General features: G+C 42.3%; 1 protein-coding gene and 1 pseudogene across 2 annotated transcripts; both read left to right on the forward strand.

Moving 5' to 3' along the window:
* The first annotated feature begins 2901 nt into the window (after positions 1-2901).
* LOC135556394 (replication factor C subunit 4-like) lies at positions 2902-11653 on the forward strand. 2 transcript variants are annotated; one of them, XM_064989575.1, is made up of 11 exons: positions 2902-2998; positions 3227-3345; positions 3650-3728; positions 7538-7617; positions 7753-7872; positions 9704-9847; positions 10023-10143; positions 10266-10391; positions 10517-10597; positions 11172-11285; positions 11399-11653. In XM_064989575.1, the coding sequence occupies exons 2-11, from the start codon at positions 3233-3235 to the stop codon at positions 11492-11494; spliced, it is 1074 nt and encodes a 357-aa protein (XP_064845647.1). In that variant the 5' UTR covers positions 2902-2998; positions 3227-3232; the 3' UTR covers positions 11495-11653. The 2 variants fall into 2 exon arrangements, with proteins under 2 accessions (XP_064845647.1, XP_064845648.1); XM_064989576.1 differs by having other exon boundaries at positions 11172-11289; positions 11399-11485.
* Positions 11654-11958: 305 nt separating this feature from the next.
* Positions 11959-19650, forward strand: LOC135556874 (fizzy-related protein homolog; annotated as a pseudogene).
* The last annotated feature ends 143 nt before the right edge of the window (positions 19651-19793 follow it).

Genomic DNA, 19793 nt, shown 5'->3' on the forward strand with positions numbered 1-19793 from the left:
GGACAATACAGTGCCACTGACACGGCCTGCAACGGAAACATGCGGTCTCTCCTTCACTGCAGCCGAGGTGAGTAAAACATTTAAACGTGTTAACCCTCGCAAGGCTGCAGGCCCAGACGGCATCCCCAGCCGCGCCCTCAGAGCATGCGCAGACCAGCTGGCTGGTGTGTTTACGGACATATTCAATCAATCCCTATACCAGTCTGCTGTTCCCACATGCTTCAAGAGGGCCACCATTGTTCCTGTTCCCAAGAAAGCTAAGGTAACTGAGCTAAACGACTACCGCCCCGTAGCACTCACTTCCGTCATCATGAAGTGCTTTGAGAGACTAGTCAAGGACCATATCACCTCCACCCTACCTGACACCCTAGACCCACTCCAATTTGCTTACCGCCCAAATAGGTCCACAGACGATGCAATCTCAACCACACTGCACACTGCCATAACCCATCTGGACAAGAGGAATACCTATGTGAGAATGCTGTTCATCGACTACAGCTCGGCATTCAACGCCATAGTACCCTCCAAGCTCGTCATCAAGCTCGAGACCCTGGGTCTCGACCCCGCCCTGTGCAACTGGGTACTGGACGTCCTGACGGGCCGCCCCCAGGTGGTGAGGGTAGGTAACAACATCTTCTCCCCGCTGATCTTCAACACTGGGGCCCCACAAGGGTGCATTCTGAGCCCTCTCCTGTACTCCCTGTTCACCCACGACTGCGTGGCCACGCATGCCTCCAACTCAATCATCAAGTTTGCGGACGACACAACAGTGGTAGGCTTGATTACCAACAACGACGAGACGGCCTACAGGGAGGAGGTGAGGGCCCTCGGAGTGTGGTGTCAGGAAAATAACCTCACACTCAACGTCAACAAAACTAAGGAGATGATTGTAGACTTCAGGAAACAGCAGAGGGAACACCCCCCTATCCACATCGATGGAACAGTAGTGGAGAGAGTAGCAAGTTTTAAGTTCCTCGGCATGCACATCACAGACAAACTGAATTGGTCCACTCACACAGACAGCATCGTGAAGAAGGCGCAGCAGCGCCTCTTCAACCTCAGGAGGCTGAAGAAATTCGGCTTGTCACCAAAAGCACTCACAAACTTCTACAGATGCACAATCGAGAGCATCCTGGCGGGCTGTATCACCGCCTGGTACGGCAACTGCTCCGCCCTCAACCGTAAGGCTCTCCAGAGGGTAGTGAGGTCTGCACAACGCATCACCGGGGGCAAACTACCTGCCCTCCAGGACACCTACACCACCCGATGGTACAGGAAGGCCATAAAGATCATCAAGGACATCAACCACCCGAGCCACTGCCTGTTCACCCCGCTATCATCCAGAAGGCGAGGTCAGTACAGGTGCATCAAAGCTGGGACCGAGAGACTGAAAAACAGCTTCTATCTCAAGGCCATCAGACTGTTAAACAGCCACCACGAACATTGAGTGGCTGCTGCCAACACACTGACACTGACTCAACTCCAGCCACTTTAATAATGGGAATTGATGGGAAATGATGTAAATATATCACTAGCCACTTTAAACAATGCTACCTTATATAATGTTACCCTACATTATTCATCTCATATGCATACGTATATACTGTACTCTATATCATCGACTGCATCCTTATGTAATACATGTATCACTAGCCACTTTAACTATGCCACTTTGTTTACATACTCATCTCATATGTATATACTGTACTCAATACCATCTACTGTATCTTGCCTATGCTGCTCTGTACCATCACTCATTCATATATCCTTATGTACATATTCTTTATCCCCTTACACTGTGTATAAGACAGTAGTTTAGGAATTGTTAGTTAGATTACTTGTTGGCTATTACTGCATTGTCGGAACTAGAAGCACAAGCATTTCGCTACACTCGCATTAACATCTGCTAACCATGTGTATGTGACAAATAAAATTTGATTTGATTTGACCTCCAGTTGGGATTGTACCCTACTTCACATTAGGCAATCGTAGGGGAAGCTAATGGCTGAGAACTATAGGGAGAATGACTGTAAGGCAGAATGCCTCCTAGAGGTGTGCATTGAGAGCATTTGCTGTGGGGATTGTAAAAGATATGGCCACTTGTCAAATGTTTGCAGATGGGAAAATTATGTTATTAAAAAATCTGTGAATGGAAAATGTTGCAACTGTGTCAATCATACTCCGGACTTCCTTGAGTCCCCCATTTGTGTGCAAGAGGTCGAGGTGTCTAGGATCAGGGCTGTACAGCAGATCTCATATGTGGAGGAGGTGAAGGGGCAAGAGGCCATATACTGAAGAAGTGATCTGGATACACTCATTGTGAAGAAGGTGGATTTTGTAGCATATAGCCACCGTTATTAATTGTACTGTACAAGAGTCCAAGAAGCTGGACAAAATTGTAGACAACGTTTTTGGGGCTCCAAGACTTCATGGCTGAAGTGGCAGGGTAGCCTAGTGGTTAAAGCGTTGGACTAGTAACTGGAAGGTTGCGAGTTCAAACCCCTGAGCTGACAAGGTACAAATCTGTCGTTCTGCCCCTGAACAGGCAGTTAACCCACTGTTCCCAGGTCGTCATTGAAAATAAGAATTTGTTCTTAACTGACTTGCCTGGTTAAATAAAGGTAAAATTAAAAAAAAAAAAAGCACTGCAAGGACTACTGTCACCAAAAAATGTCCCGCCATCACAGGATCCGTCTGTGTAAGGACCTGATTTGTAATTTTAACAGAAAAACAAGGTAATTAGTTTAGAATTATTTCTGATATTAATATTTTTACCACGCGTTATTTACTTGTTGCGGCTGTTTATTATCTACCCGCACAGTAGGTAGCGAACGCCATTAAAATTATTACCAGAGAAGAAGAAGAACTCTCTGATTGGAGGGAAAAGATCGACGTCGTAGACGGAAAGGGGCGTCGCATTTTCATCAGGGCGGGAAATCTACCACACATGTCAACAACTAACACAGTTCGAATGCTAACGCATTTTATATAGCTACAGGTAACCAAAGCTTGAAAGCAACTGATAATCTGTAGCTAATTTACTTGCAAACTGTTCTGTGATCTCGTTACAGTAGGGATCTCGCTAAGTGGTGGTTGTTATTGTTTAGCCAGCCAGCCAGCCAGCTAGCTTGCTTGCTTGACACAGAAAGAGAACGTCGCCCTCTTTGACACGCAAGTATCGCTCAGTGACTAATGGGCAGTGGTCTGTTTTCTAAATCCTATTTAGAGAGCCATGCAGGCGTTTTTGAAAGGAACATCTACTCAAGGCACCAGACCTCTGAAAGAGAAAGGTGCCGGGACCAGTGGAGAGAAGAAGCAGAAGTCTGTTCCCTGGGTTGAGAAATAGTAAGTTCAATTTCTCCGCGGCTGTAATGTAGGACCTTGTGAATCTTCCTTCATAAAATTAAAATCCAGACACACAATTAACAGTTGCTATTCTTCCCTTAAACTGCCAGGTCGCAGTTGTAAATAAGAACTTGTTCTCAACTGGCCTAACATTGCCTGGTTAAATAAAGGTGAACTAATAATAATTAATGCAGCGGCAGGCAAATAACTTTGTGATAAGTAGCTTGCTATGTTTAGTCAGAAAGAAAACCCTGCGTTAATATGATCAACTGCACACTGAAATCCATTGTTTGGCTGTTTACAGTAGACCAAAATGTATGGAAGAGGTGGCGTTTCAAGAGGAGGTGGTTGCTGTGCTGAAGAAGACTATAGAGGGCGCCGATGTAAGTACCCTCTTCAGATCCGAGAGTGACGACTCATATGTCGAGGGTAAATACTGTCTTCTGGGGGTTCTGTTTGAATTTTACATATGCCCAGAGTGGATGAAAACGCACTTTGGTGATGACATTTCACTATGATGACATTTCACTGGTAAAATAAATTTTTACCAAGACATTATTCTTCGTGTTCTGAATTGTTCAGTGTGCTCTTTCTCTAACACATCATTACCATTATATCCAAAAAGTTGGATTTTGTGACCTTATACAGTTGAAGTCGGAAGTTGACATACACCTTAGCCAAATGCATTTAAACTCAGTTTTTCACAATTCCTGACATTTAATCTGACATTTATTTCAGCTTTTATTTCTTTCATCACATTCCCAGTAGGTCAGAAGTTTACATACACATAATTAGTATTTGGTAGCATTGCCTTTAAATTGTTTAACTTGGGTCAAACATTTCAGGTAGCCTCCCACAAGCTTGAATTTTGGCCCATTCCTCCTGACTGAGTCAGGAGTCCTGACTGAGTCAGGTTTGTAGGCCTCCTTGCTCTCACAAGCTTTTTCAGTTCTGCCCTCAAATTTTCTATAGGTTGAGGTCAGGGCTTTGTGATGACAACTCCAATACCTTGACTTTGTTGTCCTTAAGCCACTTTGCCACAACTTTGGAAGTATGCTTGGTGTCATTGTCCATTTGGAAGACCCATTTGCGACCAAGCGTTAACTTCCTGACTGATGTCTTGAGATGTTGCTTCAATATGTCCACATCATTTTCCATCCTCATGATGCCATATGTTTTGTGAAGTGCAAAGCACCCCCACAACATGATGCTGCCACCTCTGCGGTTCATGGTTGGGATGGTGATCTTCGGCTTGCAAGCCTCCCCTTTTTTCCTCCAAACATAACAATGGTCATTATGTCCAAACAGTTCTGTTTTTGTTTCATCAGACCAGAGGACATTTCTCCAAAAAGTAAGATCTTTGTCCCCATGTGCAGTTGCAAACTGTCTGGCTTTTTTATGGCGGTTTTGGAGCCTTGGCTCTTTCCTTACTGAGCAGCCTTTATGTCAATATAGGACTCATTTTTACTGTGGATATAGATACCTTTGTACCTGTTTCCTCCAGCATATTCACAAGGTCCTTTGCTGTTGTTCTGGGATTGATTTGCACTTTTTGCACCAAAGTGCGTTCATCTCTAGGAGAAAGAACGCATCTCCTGCCTGAGTGGTATGACTGCTGCGTGGTCCCATGGTGTTTATGCTTGCGTACTATTGTTTGTACAGATGAACGTGTTACCTTCAGGCGTTTGGAAATTGCTCCCAAGGATGAACCTGACTTGTGGAGGTCTACAATATTTTTTTTCTGAGGTCTTGGCTGATTTCTTTAGATTTTCCCATGATGTCAAGCAAGGAGGCACTGAGTTTGAAGGTAGGCCTTGAAATACATCCACAGGTACACCTCCAATTGACTCAAATTATGTCAATTAGCCTATCAGAAGCTTCTAACGCCATGACATAATTTTCTGGAATTTTTCAAGCTGTCTGAAGGCACAATCAACTTAGTGTATGTAAACTTCTGACCCACTGGAATTGTGATACAGTGAATTATAAGTGAAATAATCTGTCTGTAAACAATTGTTGGAGAAATTACTTGTGTCATGCTGGAGATGATGTCCTAACCGACTTGCCAAAACTATAGTTTAACAATGAATTTGTGGAGTGGTTGAAAAACAACTTTTAATGACTCCAACCTAAGTGTACGTAAGCTTTTTATATATATATATATATATATATATATAATTATTTTTTTAACCTTTTATTTAACAAGTCAGTTAAGAACAAATTCTTATTTTCAATGAGAAACAGTGGGTTAACTGCCTTGTTCAGGGGCAGAACGACAGACCTTGTCAGCTCGGGGATTTGATCTTGCAACCTTCTGGTTACCAGTCCAATGCTCTAACCACTAGGCTACCTGCCGCCTCGACTACAACCCACATCTGATAATAAGTGTTGAAATTTTGTTGACGGAGCATTTCAGCTTCATCACCAAAACTTTTGATGATTTTACATTTTGTGATCGTCGTCTTTAAGTTGTTTCACAAATGGCAAAATTAGCATGACATGAGCTGAATTGAATGTAAAAGGCTTTTAAAATTAAAAGCTTGGGGTACACTCAGTGCTCTGACATTTCACAGATGTTTTTTGTGAGTAGTCTTTGAGAAAGAACAGGAACTTGGTATTAATATGAACTGCGTATATTAAAATACTACATATCATGTCCCAAATCAATATCTATCTTAATGGAGTATAACGGTACACATTAGTAATGAACCATTCTATTTGGTGACCTCTGTTCGGTCCGCACTGTGAACCCGAATGGATGTATAAGTAGATAAGACATCTAAACTGCAGTGTATGCCTCTTTTTAGTACTGTAAAGCTGAGCTTAAAAAACATTGTAGGCTCCAGATATTTTAACGGAATAGCCTATGTGCACGTTGTAATTATAATCTCAATTGCTTAATTTCATACTTTCCTTTTGGGAGGCGCAGCTGGAAACTAGTTCTCTACGATTGTGAGTATTGGGGTCGATAAACAAGAATTGGAGGATCCTCATCATTTAAATCTCCACTTTAGGACCATTTTGGCTTCCCAGTAGAAGCAAACATGTATTTAACTTAGTAGGAAAGCAACTAAATGTATTGAATTTATTAGAACATTAATTAATTTGATGGCGATAACACATGAACAAAATGGATAAGTAATTTTTATTTTCCTTCAACTTTTTGAAGAAGCAATGGTGCGGGAATGCCCCTGTCTGTGTGTGTGCATTTGTCTGCCACGGTGTAGCCCTTAGAGATGATGTTAATAACAACAGTCTTCTGGTAGATGGAAAGGCTTTCCCAAAAACCTCAATTAAATGTTAACTACAAAGTAGCCTATGCATACATGACAGAATGATATCATGATTATTTGCCTACCTCACTCCAGTGGTGATTTGCGATCACGTGGGCTACAGAAACACTGCTAACCAAGCAAGGCTCTTGCTGGTGTTCACCAAAATTAAATGGTATATCTACACCCACAAATGTACATTTCTTATATTTTTCCCAGACCTCAAATGGTCTCCTGATGTGGTTTAAGCATTGTGAACATAGAACATGACATTTTGTGTAATTTCTGAGTGTGAAACCCTGACAAACAGGGAAAAATCTGAAACTTGCAAAAACCAAATGGAATTAGGCAAACAAATATATATATTTATATAATAATTTAACAAGGCCCTATATTATGGCTCATGATGTATTCCTGGGTTAGTTTTACATCTTTTGCCAAAACAAAAATTAACTACAGTAACTGTTGGCATTTCATTTCCCTGCTAAACCAAACCGCACCGTGACCACAAAACCGCAATATGTACCGAACCGTGGGTTTGAACTGTTACCACTTCACTATCTTACCTCCTATTGTTTCATGTTTTTCTGGATTTGAGAAGATGAGTTCAATGCTAAGCCTGTCAGGTAGCCTTAATTCTCACAACAGCATCCAGCCTAGCTGACACAATGCTATATTCCTGTTTTTATGACAAACATTTATCTGGCCTCCATTGATTTAGTCGTACTAATTTTGACCTGAATCCCTCTCTCATCAGAGAGTAAGAACTCCCCCCAAAATTGAATGGATTATGATAGAAACATGAGATTTGGATCATTGGTTTTCTTAAAGGATTGTCTACACAATTAACATTATTTTACCCATTGATCAAAATATACATTTTTGATTGGACACCTTATATTATATAATCTCCATTGCAGCTCCCCAATCTGCTGTTCTATGGACCACCTGGAACAGGAAAGACTTCCACCATCCTGGCTGCAGCCAGGGAACTTTATGGGTGAGAGTGACTCACCAGCTTTACAGATTACTGCATGCCAACTCCCAATTTATGCAGACACTGCGTTTGTGGGTTTCAGCTGTACAGTGCTTGTATACACCACAGTCAGTTTTCCCTGTCTGTTCCTCTCCACAGGCCAGAACTGTACCGACAGAGAGTCCTGGAACTGAACGCCTCTGATGAGAGAGGGATTCAGGTGGTCAGAGAGAAAGTCAAGAGATTTGCACAGCTGACTGTAGCAGGACACCGCACTGAGCAAGTACAAGTTTCCTTAACCCTTTACACTCTCATACCTGTATACGGGTTAAAAAATGTCATATTTGGACACTGATAAACAGCCTAAATTCAAACACAGTCGGTGTACCGTGTTAAAAAGAAAAATACTATTGCAACCTCTTTGCAATAAGGAATTGAAACTAAAAGCTTGACGCTTCAAGTGTTTTAATACCAAGGATACAGTCAGCTGAGTGCATGCATTTAGAAAGTTCACAACACATTTTATACTCTTCCCTCCTTTCGGTCACACCCCTCTTGTAGGTGTCACCTCCCCAACTATACATTTTATGACCCCAATGAGTTTCCCTCTGGCTCCTGTGGAATGTCCATCGTCCGCTCTTTGTTTAGCCAGATGTCAGAATCCCCATCCGTCTTCTGTTCTGGGCCTGACCCTGCTCTCTGATCCTGGGCAATTGCCTCTTATCTGATTAGGTCAACATTTCTAAATTGGCGTACACACAGTTTCATGGCCTGAACTCCATTAATACTCACAGTAATCATTCTCTTAACAGGAAGCAAACAAACTGTAGTTTAACATAAAACATGTTACATTTTGACAGAATCCATCAACAGTAACATGCTATACATGACGTCAGAGCTCTGGCTCTGCGCTTCACAGCTCTGTATGGGTTTTGACGGACAGCCGTTCTGAACTTGAGCACCTCGCACGACAAGAATTTGCCCACATCCCTCCTGCTAATTTGCCAACTTTTACGAAAAAATGTTTTGTTTGAGTGTGGGAAACGTTGTAAATTTAAGAGGACTATGTATTTTTGAAAGATGAGACGTTGAGGATTATAATAAATATATCTTTGATGTCAAACAAGCAAACGAAATACCAAGTGTGCACTTGACACATTCCAAATCATAAAACTCATGTAATATACAGTGTCAACTTTTATGATCACTGTTTGATGTACAGTTACAAGATGACATGTCGTCATAATCTGGGTTGTTCTGAACAGAATGAGTCTGTCTCTCTATTGTGAAGAAAATCTGCAGCGGAATGCGCAACGGAATGCACTCATGACTCCTTCATATGCGCTCTAAAATGTATGATCTGTTATCGTGAATTGCGTTGTGAACGCCTAATACTGTAATATTGTGTTTAGAACTTAGCTCAGGGATCATCAATTAGATTAAGCTGCGGGCCAATTTAAAAACAAAATGTAATGTTTTTAGTTTTTTTGAGGGGATTGTCAGGGGGCTGGAACATAATTACAAATAATTTATAGACTGCAAATTGACAGCAAGAAGCTGAAACAGATGACTAAAACATAATCACTTCAAACCTTGTGTACATGTGTATACATTTACAAAGAGTATATCTTTATGTTATGCTTGGAACAGTTTTTTAAAATAAAAATCACTTGGAGCTGATTTGCTGGTCTTTTTAAAGTTTTATTTTCAACAAATAAAAAAGTAAATATTTATTTTGCTCAAATTGGGGGGCAAAATAAAATTCACCTGAAGAATTTTTGGAATTCATTATCAACTAAAAATACATGTAAAAAGCATGAAATCAACAGTGTAATGTTTGGATTCAGTCTTGTCAGGTGAACTGTTGTCCTCACCTTTGGTCTAATAATTTTGCCATAATCTCTAAACTGTTCCCTTACAATTGCTACCATTTATAATGCATATATTTCTTCTGTAAGAAACACTTCAATTTAGCCAAATTCCACAAGTGTCAAATCTACACAACAGATCAGATCATATAACGCATGCCCTTTCCTTACCCCATATAACTGTCAGCATCTTGTTCATGTTAAATGAAGATATTAAAGTTTCTTTCCCTTCCCTCTGACAGTGGGAAACCATGCCCACCCTTTAAGATCATCATCCTGGATGAGGCTGACTCAATGACCAACGCTGCTCAGGCTGCTCTCAGACGCACCATGGAGAAGGAGTCCCGGACCACCCGCTTCTGTCTCATCTGCAACTATGTCAGCAGGTCAATTGGGTTTCAGACTCCAAGAGGCAATCTAGAATATTACATTAATATTGGGGGTTGGTTTAGGAGTCCAATACATAACAACACAAACTCTTTAAGACACTTTAGAACATGCTGTAATACATGTTAAATTTGTTGCTAAGCTAACACAACTTGAATGTGATTTGATTTTCAGGATTATTGAGCCCTTGACATCCAGATGCTCAAAATTCCGCTTCAAACCTCTGGCCAATCAGGTCCAAGAAGAGCGCCTGCTAGAAATCTGTTACAAGGAGAATCTCAAGTACTCGAAGGAGGTGAGGATTGCAAACTGGCAACCGTCTTTGAAATAATATTTTTTCAAAGAAATGCTCTGTACACACCTTTTTTACTTAAATGAATCATCTTCCATTATCCTTAAAATTATATTTTCCTGCAGGGAATTGCAGCGTTGGTGAAGGTTTCAGAGGGGGATCTGAGAAAAGCCATAACCTTTCTTCAAAGTGCTGCACGGCTGAACACAGATAATGAGATCACGGAGAGCGCGGTCATAGAGATAGCAGGGGTGAGTGCTTCAACTGTATTACACTCAACATCAGTAATAGTTACCGGTTTTATGCACTGTGTGCAATCCTGTCAAAGGAGAGGTATCAAACGTTTGCTGACCATGCTCACATTCATCTTTTTAAGGTTGTTCCCCCCAAGATGATCGACAATTTGCTTAAAATCTGTTACAAGGGCACATTTGAAAAACTAGAGATTGCTGTTCGGGTATGTACATTGGTTTTCTATTGCTCCTTCAATACATATGGAAGAACTCCTTTCCATGACAGACTGACCAGGGTAAAGCTATGATCCCTTATTGATGTCACTTGTTAAATCCACTTCAATCAGTGTAGATGAAGGTGAGGAGGACAGGTTAAAGAATTATTTTTAAGCCTTGAGACAATTGAGACATGCATTGTGTATGTGTGAATGGGAAAGACTAATATTTAAGTGCCTTTGAACAGGTTATGGTAGTAGGTGCCAGGTGCACAGGTTTGTGTAAAGAACTGCAAAGCTGCTGGGGTTTTCACGCTAAACAGTTTCCTGCGTGTAATCAAGAATGTTCCACCAACCAAAGGACATCCAGCTAACTTGACACAACTCTGAGAAGCATTGGAGACAACATGGGACAGCATCACTGTAGAATGCTATCAACACCTTGTAGGGTCCATGCCCTGACAAATTGAAGCTGTTCTGAGGACCAAAGGGGGTTGTGCAACACAATATTAGGAAGGTGTTCTTAATGTTTCGTATACTGCTCTCTACCAGACTATTCACCAGGCCATTCTGCCTCTTACAGAACATGGTAGATGAAGGCTATGCCGCCACACAGATCATCAACCAGCTACACGAAGCCATCATAGAGGAAGAGCTGAACGACAAGCAGAAGTCTGCCATCACGGAAAAGATGGCAGTAGGTGTTTCAAAAGGGCATAACTTGCATTGTGGTAATATTATTCTTTCAATAATGTTGTGATTACGATGCCTACAGTAGTAGTGACTTATTGATTTGTCTTCTACTTCCAGGTGGTTGATAAGTGTCTAGTGGATGGTGCAGATGAGTACCTGCAGATGCTGAGTCTGTGTTCTGTGATCTTGCAGCAAGCCACCCAGAGTAACTGACCCTACAACCTCTCCTCTACGTTTACATCCTAACCAACTGCTTTTTTTGATACATGTTTTTACTCATTAATCTAAATGTGTTTCTTTTAAATACTATATTTGTTCATCAGTGCTGTCATACTTCAGGGGTCAGTTTCATTAAAAAGTACTGTGATTTCACATCTGGGTTTTGAGTCAGTTTGGAAAAAACCACATGTAACCCATATTTTATAAATAAATAAAGATATGGGTGCTTCTTTGCAGACATGCACATACTGTCCATATTATGCATCATATATAATCTCACATCAATGCATTTTAAAAGTATTGTAACGACTCTGTGTTTATAAGCGCAGAAATCGACACTGCCGCACGAACATTCTTTTGCGGCACAGTCGATAGCGCGCCGGACCTCGGGCTCGAGTCCTGCTCCCTGCCTGTTTCATTGCAGTATGATTGCTCCCTGCCTGTTTCATTGCAGTATGATTGCTCCCTGCCTGTTTCATTGCAGTATGATTACAGACGTAACAGATCAACATTGTCAGTTTAGTGTAGTTCATACGTTGACTGCTTCAGCACGGCAAGCGTCTGCCAGGTCTGGTGTATGTGTACTGCCCTGTTTCTTCGATTCTGGCACAGTAGCTGATGGAGGTAGTCACATTTTTTTGTCATCCAGACATGCAGCAGCTACATCGCAAGGCTGAGAAAGGCCTTGCCTCGTCCCTTTGACCCACTTCTCCATACAGGGATCACTATTCATCTCACAAATATTGCGTAGGGTGACAACGGCATGCCTGGGCCAGCACAGGGATCAGGGCAGCTTGACAGTTGTTGCGCTTCAAGCACTACCAGCAGGCTTTCAGGCACGAAAAGGTTGCCTCAATAGGTGTTTGTGCTCAGATGAGCATTGAATGTTCGTTGAAGTGACTTTTGATAACGTTTGAGCAGCCAGCTCCGGGAAGGTTGCATCACCCAACAGTGCATAGCCGAGAGGTTGTCCCATGGGTTTGTGAGGTCTCCGTGGTAACAACTACCCTTCTTACCAACATTCATAGTTTGGAGTCCTGCAGCATGGTTGCATCACCAGTGCTGCCTTAAAGCCTACACGAAAGTCCCAGAATGGACCATGTCCATTCATAATGCACTGCATCAACGTGGAGGGCTATCCTTTGCTGTTTGGCGTTGATATTTCACAGAAATGTGAAGGGAATTAATGACACCCGCACAATAAGGGAAACCCCACTGTGTTGAACATGGCAGCAATTTCCTCCAGCTCCTGTTCACTTGGCTGATGACTGAGTGCCTTCAGTACTGTCACAACGATATTGTATATATCGTATAAATGTGATTACTGTTGGGCTGTTCGTGCCAAGTAGTTCGCTGATAGAGAGTCTAAGTTGGTGGCAAACCATAACTATTGCCACGTTTATCCAGGTAGGGTCTTTTACTTCTGGTCTGAGTTTGTCACAGAGTTGGTGGAATGTGTCGAGCCAGTCTTGAGGCTGGAACTTCATCGCAACCCTCTTTAGGTGGTGCAATGATGACCATACCAAAAGGAGAAAAGATTTGTTTTAAAGGGCACTGGTTCTCCATTTACCTGTCATGATTAATCCATTATTATTTTTCATTTGTGTCATTGCACAGAAGGAGATTCACAACCTGATGCCCAACAACTCCCCAATGTCCTCTCCCAACAAGCATGGTGACAGGTTCAACCCCTCCCGTGCAGGGGCCAACTGGAGCATCAACTTTCACAGGATCAATCATTGCACAGTACGTCACTTTAACATCCTACCTTGTGAATTATGATGGGTAACTCCATTTGAATTCAATCACCTTTTGAAAGCACCCCTTTTGATTTGAACAAAAACTCCCATACATATTTGCTTATTGTAGAAGTGCTCAGAAAGTGACTTATTGGACCTGAATGCCAAAACATTCAAGGGATAAAGGTGCTCAAAGTTGACCTATTTTGCATACCCCACCATATTATAAGACATACATTGTCTTAATCACTGGAAAATATAAGTTAACAATTGGGATTGATACAAACAGTGTTGTCAAACTATTTTATAATTTCTTTAATGCTTTTCATCTTAAATGTCCAACAAGTTTCCAGTAAGCATATTGTCCCCCAGGAATGATGCAGCTTATTGGCTACATGGCTGAAGCATGAGGTTACTCCTTTGCATTATTTACCACAATGGGCTTTATCTTTAGATCAGACTTTAAATATGATTTTGTTGCTTGTTTAATGTTCTAAAAAAAACTCCCAGTGGCACTAATAAAATCATCAATCAATACAGTGTTTATTAATACAGTGTAATTGTGTGATTTGTTACAATGAATTGAGTATAGGCCGACCGCTTATGCCTTGGAATGGCTGAAGGCTTCACATGGTTACTTTTTTCATGATTCTCATGCCAGACACTTGATATTGTAAAACGCTGCCCTCTTGTGCAAAAATGGATGAAGTGTTGTTGAGAAATAAATCATTGCTCTTCACAATAATTGTCTTCAAAACTGTTGCATTTTACTGAGAATGCATTTAGGAATTTTGTGCAGTGACTGTGCTTATTAGAACACATTTCTTTCTGCACAGCAATCAGCTGTGTAAGGAGTTGTGTGCTCTTGCCACCTGACAGTTGATATTCAGCCATAGCTGCATGAAGTATGGTTGCTGCATCACCCTCTGAAAAATCAGAATCTTAAAATATATATATATCAATATGATATATGTACTGAACAAAAATATAAATGCAACATGCAACAATTTACGATTTTACTGAGTTACAGGAAATTAGTCAATTTAAATAAATTAGACCCTAATCTATGGATTTCATGTGACTGGGAATACATCTGTTGGTCACAGATACTGTACATAAAATGTAAAAAAGTAGGGACGTGGATCAGAAAACCAGTTAGTATCTGGTGTGACCACCATTTGCCTCATGCAGCGCGACACATCTCCTTTGCATTGAGTTATTCAGGCTGTGGCCTGTGGAATCTTGTCTCACTCCTCTTAAATGGCTGTGCGAAGTTGCTGGATATTGGCGGGAACTGGAACGCTGTCGTGCACGATGATCCAGAGCATTCCAAACATACTCAATAGGTAACATGTCTGGTGAGTATGCAGGCCATAGAACAACTGGGTTATTTTCAGCTTCCGGGAATTGTGTACAGATCCTTGCGACATGGGGCCATGCATTATCATGCTGAAACATGAGGTGAAGACTTCGAATGAATGGTACGATAATGGGCCTCAGGATGTCATCGCAGTATCTCTGTGCATTCAAATTGCCGTCGATAAAATGCAATTGTGTTTGTTTTCCATAGTTTATGCCTGCCCATACCATAACACCACAACGTTGACATCCGCAAACTGCTCGCCCACACAACGCCATACAATACAGCTTCTTGATATGCCACACCTGTCAAGTGGTGGATTATCTTGGCAAAGGAGAAATGCTCACTGACAGGGAAGTAAATACATTTGTGCCCAGAATTTGAGAGAAATGAGCTTCTTGTGCATATGGAACAATTCTGGGATCTTTAATTTCAGCTCATGTTGCATTTATATTTTTCAGTATACCATTTTTTGGGGTTTAGAAGAAGTGCAAGGTCGACTTGAGTTTTTCACACGCGCACTTCACGAAGGTGGTGTTCCCTAACGGAAATATGCAAATACGTGCTCCAACGTGCCAATAGGATCTCGCTAGCTCGTACTTGGCTTTTCCTACCTCCTTGCTTGTTCTGCCGACTATGCTTAATTTGCTCCCACTGTAAACGACACAGATTTACTATGTTGGGTTAGTTATAAACATCTTTTGCAGAGCCGTTGTGAAGGAATTCGTCAAGGAAGTGACTTTGTTTATACAGGACCTCCCGCCCCCACCTGCTGTCTATTCTGTCTCCCTCTCGGGTGGCTTCTACCTCGGATTCAGATCCTCAGAGCTCCCCATCATCGGACTGTGAGGTTGTCTGAGACTCCGGCCCATTCATCATCCACGATGGATACTGCAGCTGGCTCGGGTCCATCGAGCCCCACCGCCCTTTGGTCCTCGTGGGGGTTTGCAAACCCACTCGAGGCGAAAGAATGGGTGGACCTCCTCAGCCATTGCACCAGATGTCGTCATTGGCAGCTCTATGGTAAATAACATCTTGGGTCTCAGGGCAAAAGCCCTGTGCTATCCTGGCGCACGAGCACAGGACATTACGAGGCTGCTTCAGGAGCTGCAGCTGTTGTAGTCCATGTGGAGTCAAATGACATTAGGAGGCCTAGCTCAGAACTGCTGAATTTTTAAAATAACTGATTTTAGCTCTGAAAGATTCCAAAAAGCTCAAATTTATTTCAGGTCCTGTACCAATGTTGGGCCGCAGGTGTGAAAGATTCAGCAGGCAACTGGCATTACACACTTGGCTAAAAGAGTAGCTCTTTTGGATCAATTTTTATAGATTACTTTGACACCTTCTGGAAACAGACAGTGCTCTACAGGAATGACAGAGTCCATCCAAATCATCTTGGATCCTGGACTCTGTCTATTCATTTCAAGGCTTCGTTTAGACTGACATATCAATGGCCCAAGCCCAGCTCAGATAATCCCTACCATTGTGTCGCTGAGTTGACGTAATTCTGCAGCAAATGTACATTATCATAGGGGCGTTGGCAGTCACAATGTAAGTAAGCTAATTTGTCCCTCTAACTCCCCTGAATGCCTCTGTCGATCCTACAGCTATTATATGCAGTAATCATATGTACACTGCTCAAAAAAATAAAGGGAACACTTAAACAACATAATGTAACTCCAAGTCAATCAAACTTCTGTGAAATCAAACTGTCCACTTAGGAAGCAACACCGATTGACAATAAATTTCACATACTGTTGTGCAAATGGAATAGACAACAGGTGGAAATTATAGGCAATTAGCAAGACACCCCCAATAAAGAAGTGGTTCTGCAGGTGGTGACCACAGACCACTTCTCAGTTCCTATGCTTCCTGGCTGATGTTTTGGTCACTTTTGAATGCTGGCGGTGCTTTCACTCTAGTGGTAGCATGAGACGGAGACTACAACCCACACAAGTGGCTCAGGTAGTGCAGCTCATCCAGGATGGCACATCAATGCGAGCTGTGGCTAGAAGGTTTGCTGTGTCTGACAAATAGTTCTCCTCACCAGAGCCTGGGCCTGCTTATACTGAATCAGATGTTGGATGTTGTGTCCTTTTCAGTACTCTAGATGCCCTGTTCCTACTCCTCACCATTGCCCCACACTCCTCTGTCCACCATGCGACTGCTTTCCTCCTCCTCTCTGAACTCTTAGGTATCGCCTCAGTAGCTGCTCCCACTAACGCTATTCTCACCCAGTTATTCATACTATCCACTTCCCCTCTCAAATCCACCCGAGCCATCACCCGCTCACTTAACTCCTGAAACTGATCCCACTTTGCCCTTTCAAACACCCACCTGCCTACTCCATCCACTGACACCTCCACCTCCCTCTGGCCTACTGTGCATACTATGGGGTAATGATCACTCCCTACTGTTGACTCCTCCCATTCCTCACACTCACAGATTCCTGCCATCACACGAGATACCAGAGTGAGGTCCATTGCAGACTCTTTCCCTTTAACTACATCAATCCTAATGTGCTTAATTTTAAGAAATTATAAAATTGTTTTACAACCCTATTTTTAAGCTTTTAAATGATATCGAACTCAGCCGTTTATCTTTTCCAGTGATAAAAACATGGATGTCGCATAATATGGTGGGGTATGCAAAAAGGGTCTACTTTAAGCACCTTTATCTCATAAATGTTTTTGCATTCAGGTAAAAAAAATGTCACTTTCTGGCCACTTTTTCCATGGCCAAGCATGTGCAGTATACTTTCTTTTTTATATCAAAAGGAATGCTTTCAAAAAGTCAATGAATTTAAATAGATTTTCCCTGATACATTAACTCCCTATAGCTTAATTTGACAAATTTAGTCAGCTCATAGATCATTTAAAAAAAAAAAGTGTTTTTAGGAAAATGAGAGATCACCAAGTCAGAATGGAAAAAGAAAGGATGCAACATCTGAGAGCAACCAAGGTAAGTAACATGACAAACTAACCCACATCATAGGAAATGACCAGCACCCAAGAAAGGCATACAGTGTGCGACCTCTTTGACCACTCTCTTCAACAAGCTGTTTTTGCCCACAGGTTTGATGCTGACTGGATGTTTTTTATTTGTCGCAACATTCTCGGTAAATCCTAGACTCTGTTGTGCATGAAAAGCCCAGGAGTGCAGCAGTTTGAGATATTGGATCCGGCAAGCCTGGCACCGACGATTATGCCACGTTCAAAGTCGCTTAGGTCACTCGTTTTGCCAATTTTAAGGTTCACTCGAACAGTGGATGCCTCCATGCCTGTCTGCCTGCTTTATATAGCAAGCCATGGCCAAATGACTCACGGTTTGTAGGAGCGATTCATTTTCGTGAATGGGATGGTGTATCTAATAAACTGGCCGGTGAGTGTATAATTTCAGTAATTGCGCAAGCTAAAAGGCTGGCCACAAACAAACAAATATCGACTCAGTACAACAGTGGTGTGCCGAACAGCATCTTGGAACACACAACTCGTCCGTTCTTGTCATGGATGGCTATTGCAGCAGACGAACCCGGTGTGGTCGAAACGGCTCAATTTGAGGAGTGGAAAAACATTGCCTGGAAAATGACAGCTAGTTCAATTTACTTGAGTGGCCGCGCTGTCCGCAGACCTCAACCCAATAGAGCATCTTTGTGATGAGATGGAACGGGCTGCTGGCAGCATGAATGTATCGCCGTCCAATCTGCAGCAACTGCGTTATGCCATCGCGTCAGCATGGACCAATATCTCTGTGGAACATTTTGACACCTTGTAGAATGCCCCGAATAATTCAGGATGTTCTGGAGGCAAAGGGGGGCCAACCCGGTACTAGATGGGTGTACCAAATAAACTATTTGGTAAGTGTATATTCATGTAACTGTGGTTCTCTATTAGCGGATGGGCTGGTCTTATCTGCTTTGCTGAAAAATTAGCTGCTCGGAGCAGGCATCAACAAAGGACCCCCAGACAGAGGACAAACAGTTGCAGCCCTCCGCACCAGAAAAGATGAGTCTCTTTGGTGTAAGAATGTCTCACTGTATCTCTCATTTCCAAGCTACATGGAGTTATTTGGAGCAAGGTCAGACCCAAATCTATCTTTAATGTGCAGTACTCTCTCAGTGCTTAGAGATCCACACTAGATGAGGACAACAGAATGTCTCTCAACTTGTTGTCACATGTCAGGAATAAAAGGGGAATGGATCGAATGGCAGCCTCTCTGTAAAGATGCAGAGTGGTTGCTGTTAATTTAATTTGGTTTGTTTTCTGTCTTTGCAGTCAGAAGTTCCTACTGTCATCCTGGAAGCTGACTCGTAAAATCACAAAGATCCCATTCAAGGTCTTGGATGCTCCAGAACTACAGAATGACTTCTACCTCAACCTCGTGGACTGGTCTGCTCTAATAGTGCTAAGCAAGTCTATCTCTGGAGTGCCTGTTCATTTCTATACAAGCCCCCAGATGTGCATTGATTTATTTTTCCAGGTAACTCGTCTGTGTGATTTAGCAGTGGAGGGAGATTCTGTTACAATTTGTAAGTCGCTCTGGATAAGAGCGTCTGCCAAATGACTTAAATGTAAATGTACATCCGTGGGCTGGTCAGAGTGAGTAAATTCAACTCCATATAATCTGCAGTTTGTCAGTCATACCATAACACCTTTTACATCTGGTGTTTTTGTGTGGTTTGCTGACTCTAATGCTGTGTGTTTCTGATTTAGGGGCAATCATGTGGCAGTCGGGATTCACAAAGGCTACGTACAGATCTGGGATGCAGCAGCTGGCAAACTAGAGGGACACACTGATAGAGTTGGTGAGCATTCAGGGGGAAAAACACCCTTCTGTGGGAATGTCCATTATAGATGTCGCATATTGGTTGTTCATTTCATCAGTCTCTTTGGCATAGAACGCAGACCAGTTGCCATCAGGCAGTCGAGACCTTAGGATCCTGCAGATGATTCGCACATACCTCTCCAGTCTGAGTGCCGGTTGCAGGGTCACCTGCAGGAGGTGTGTGTGGTCTGAAGTGGAGTACAGAGAGCCATAGCCGCGGGAAGTAGTGCCGCAGCACCCACTGATAAATCAAAATAAATACAATTATAAACATTTAAAAAGGAATAGACTAATGATGGAATGCCTTGAATTCATCACAGGACATTCATCAACATAATGCAAAATAATGAACCAACATGGACACGGCATC

The sequence above is a fragment of the Oncorhynchus masou genome, chromosome 15 (assembly GCF_036934945.1).
Source record: "Oncorhynchus masou masou isolate Uvic2021 chromosome 15, UVic_Omas_1.1, whole genome shotgun sequence".
Taxonomy (NCBI): domain Eukaryota; kingdom Metazoa; phylum Chordata; class Actinopteri; order Salmoniformes; family Salmonidae; genus Oncorhynchus; species Oncorhynchus masou.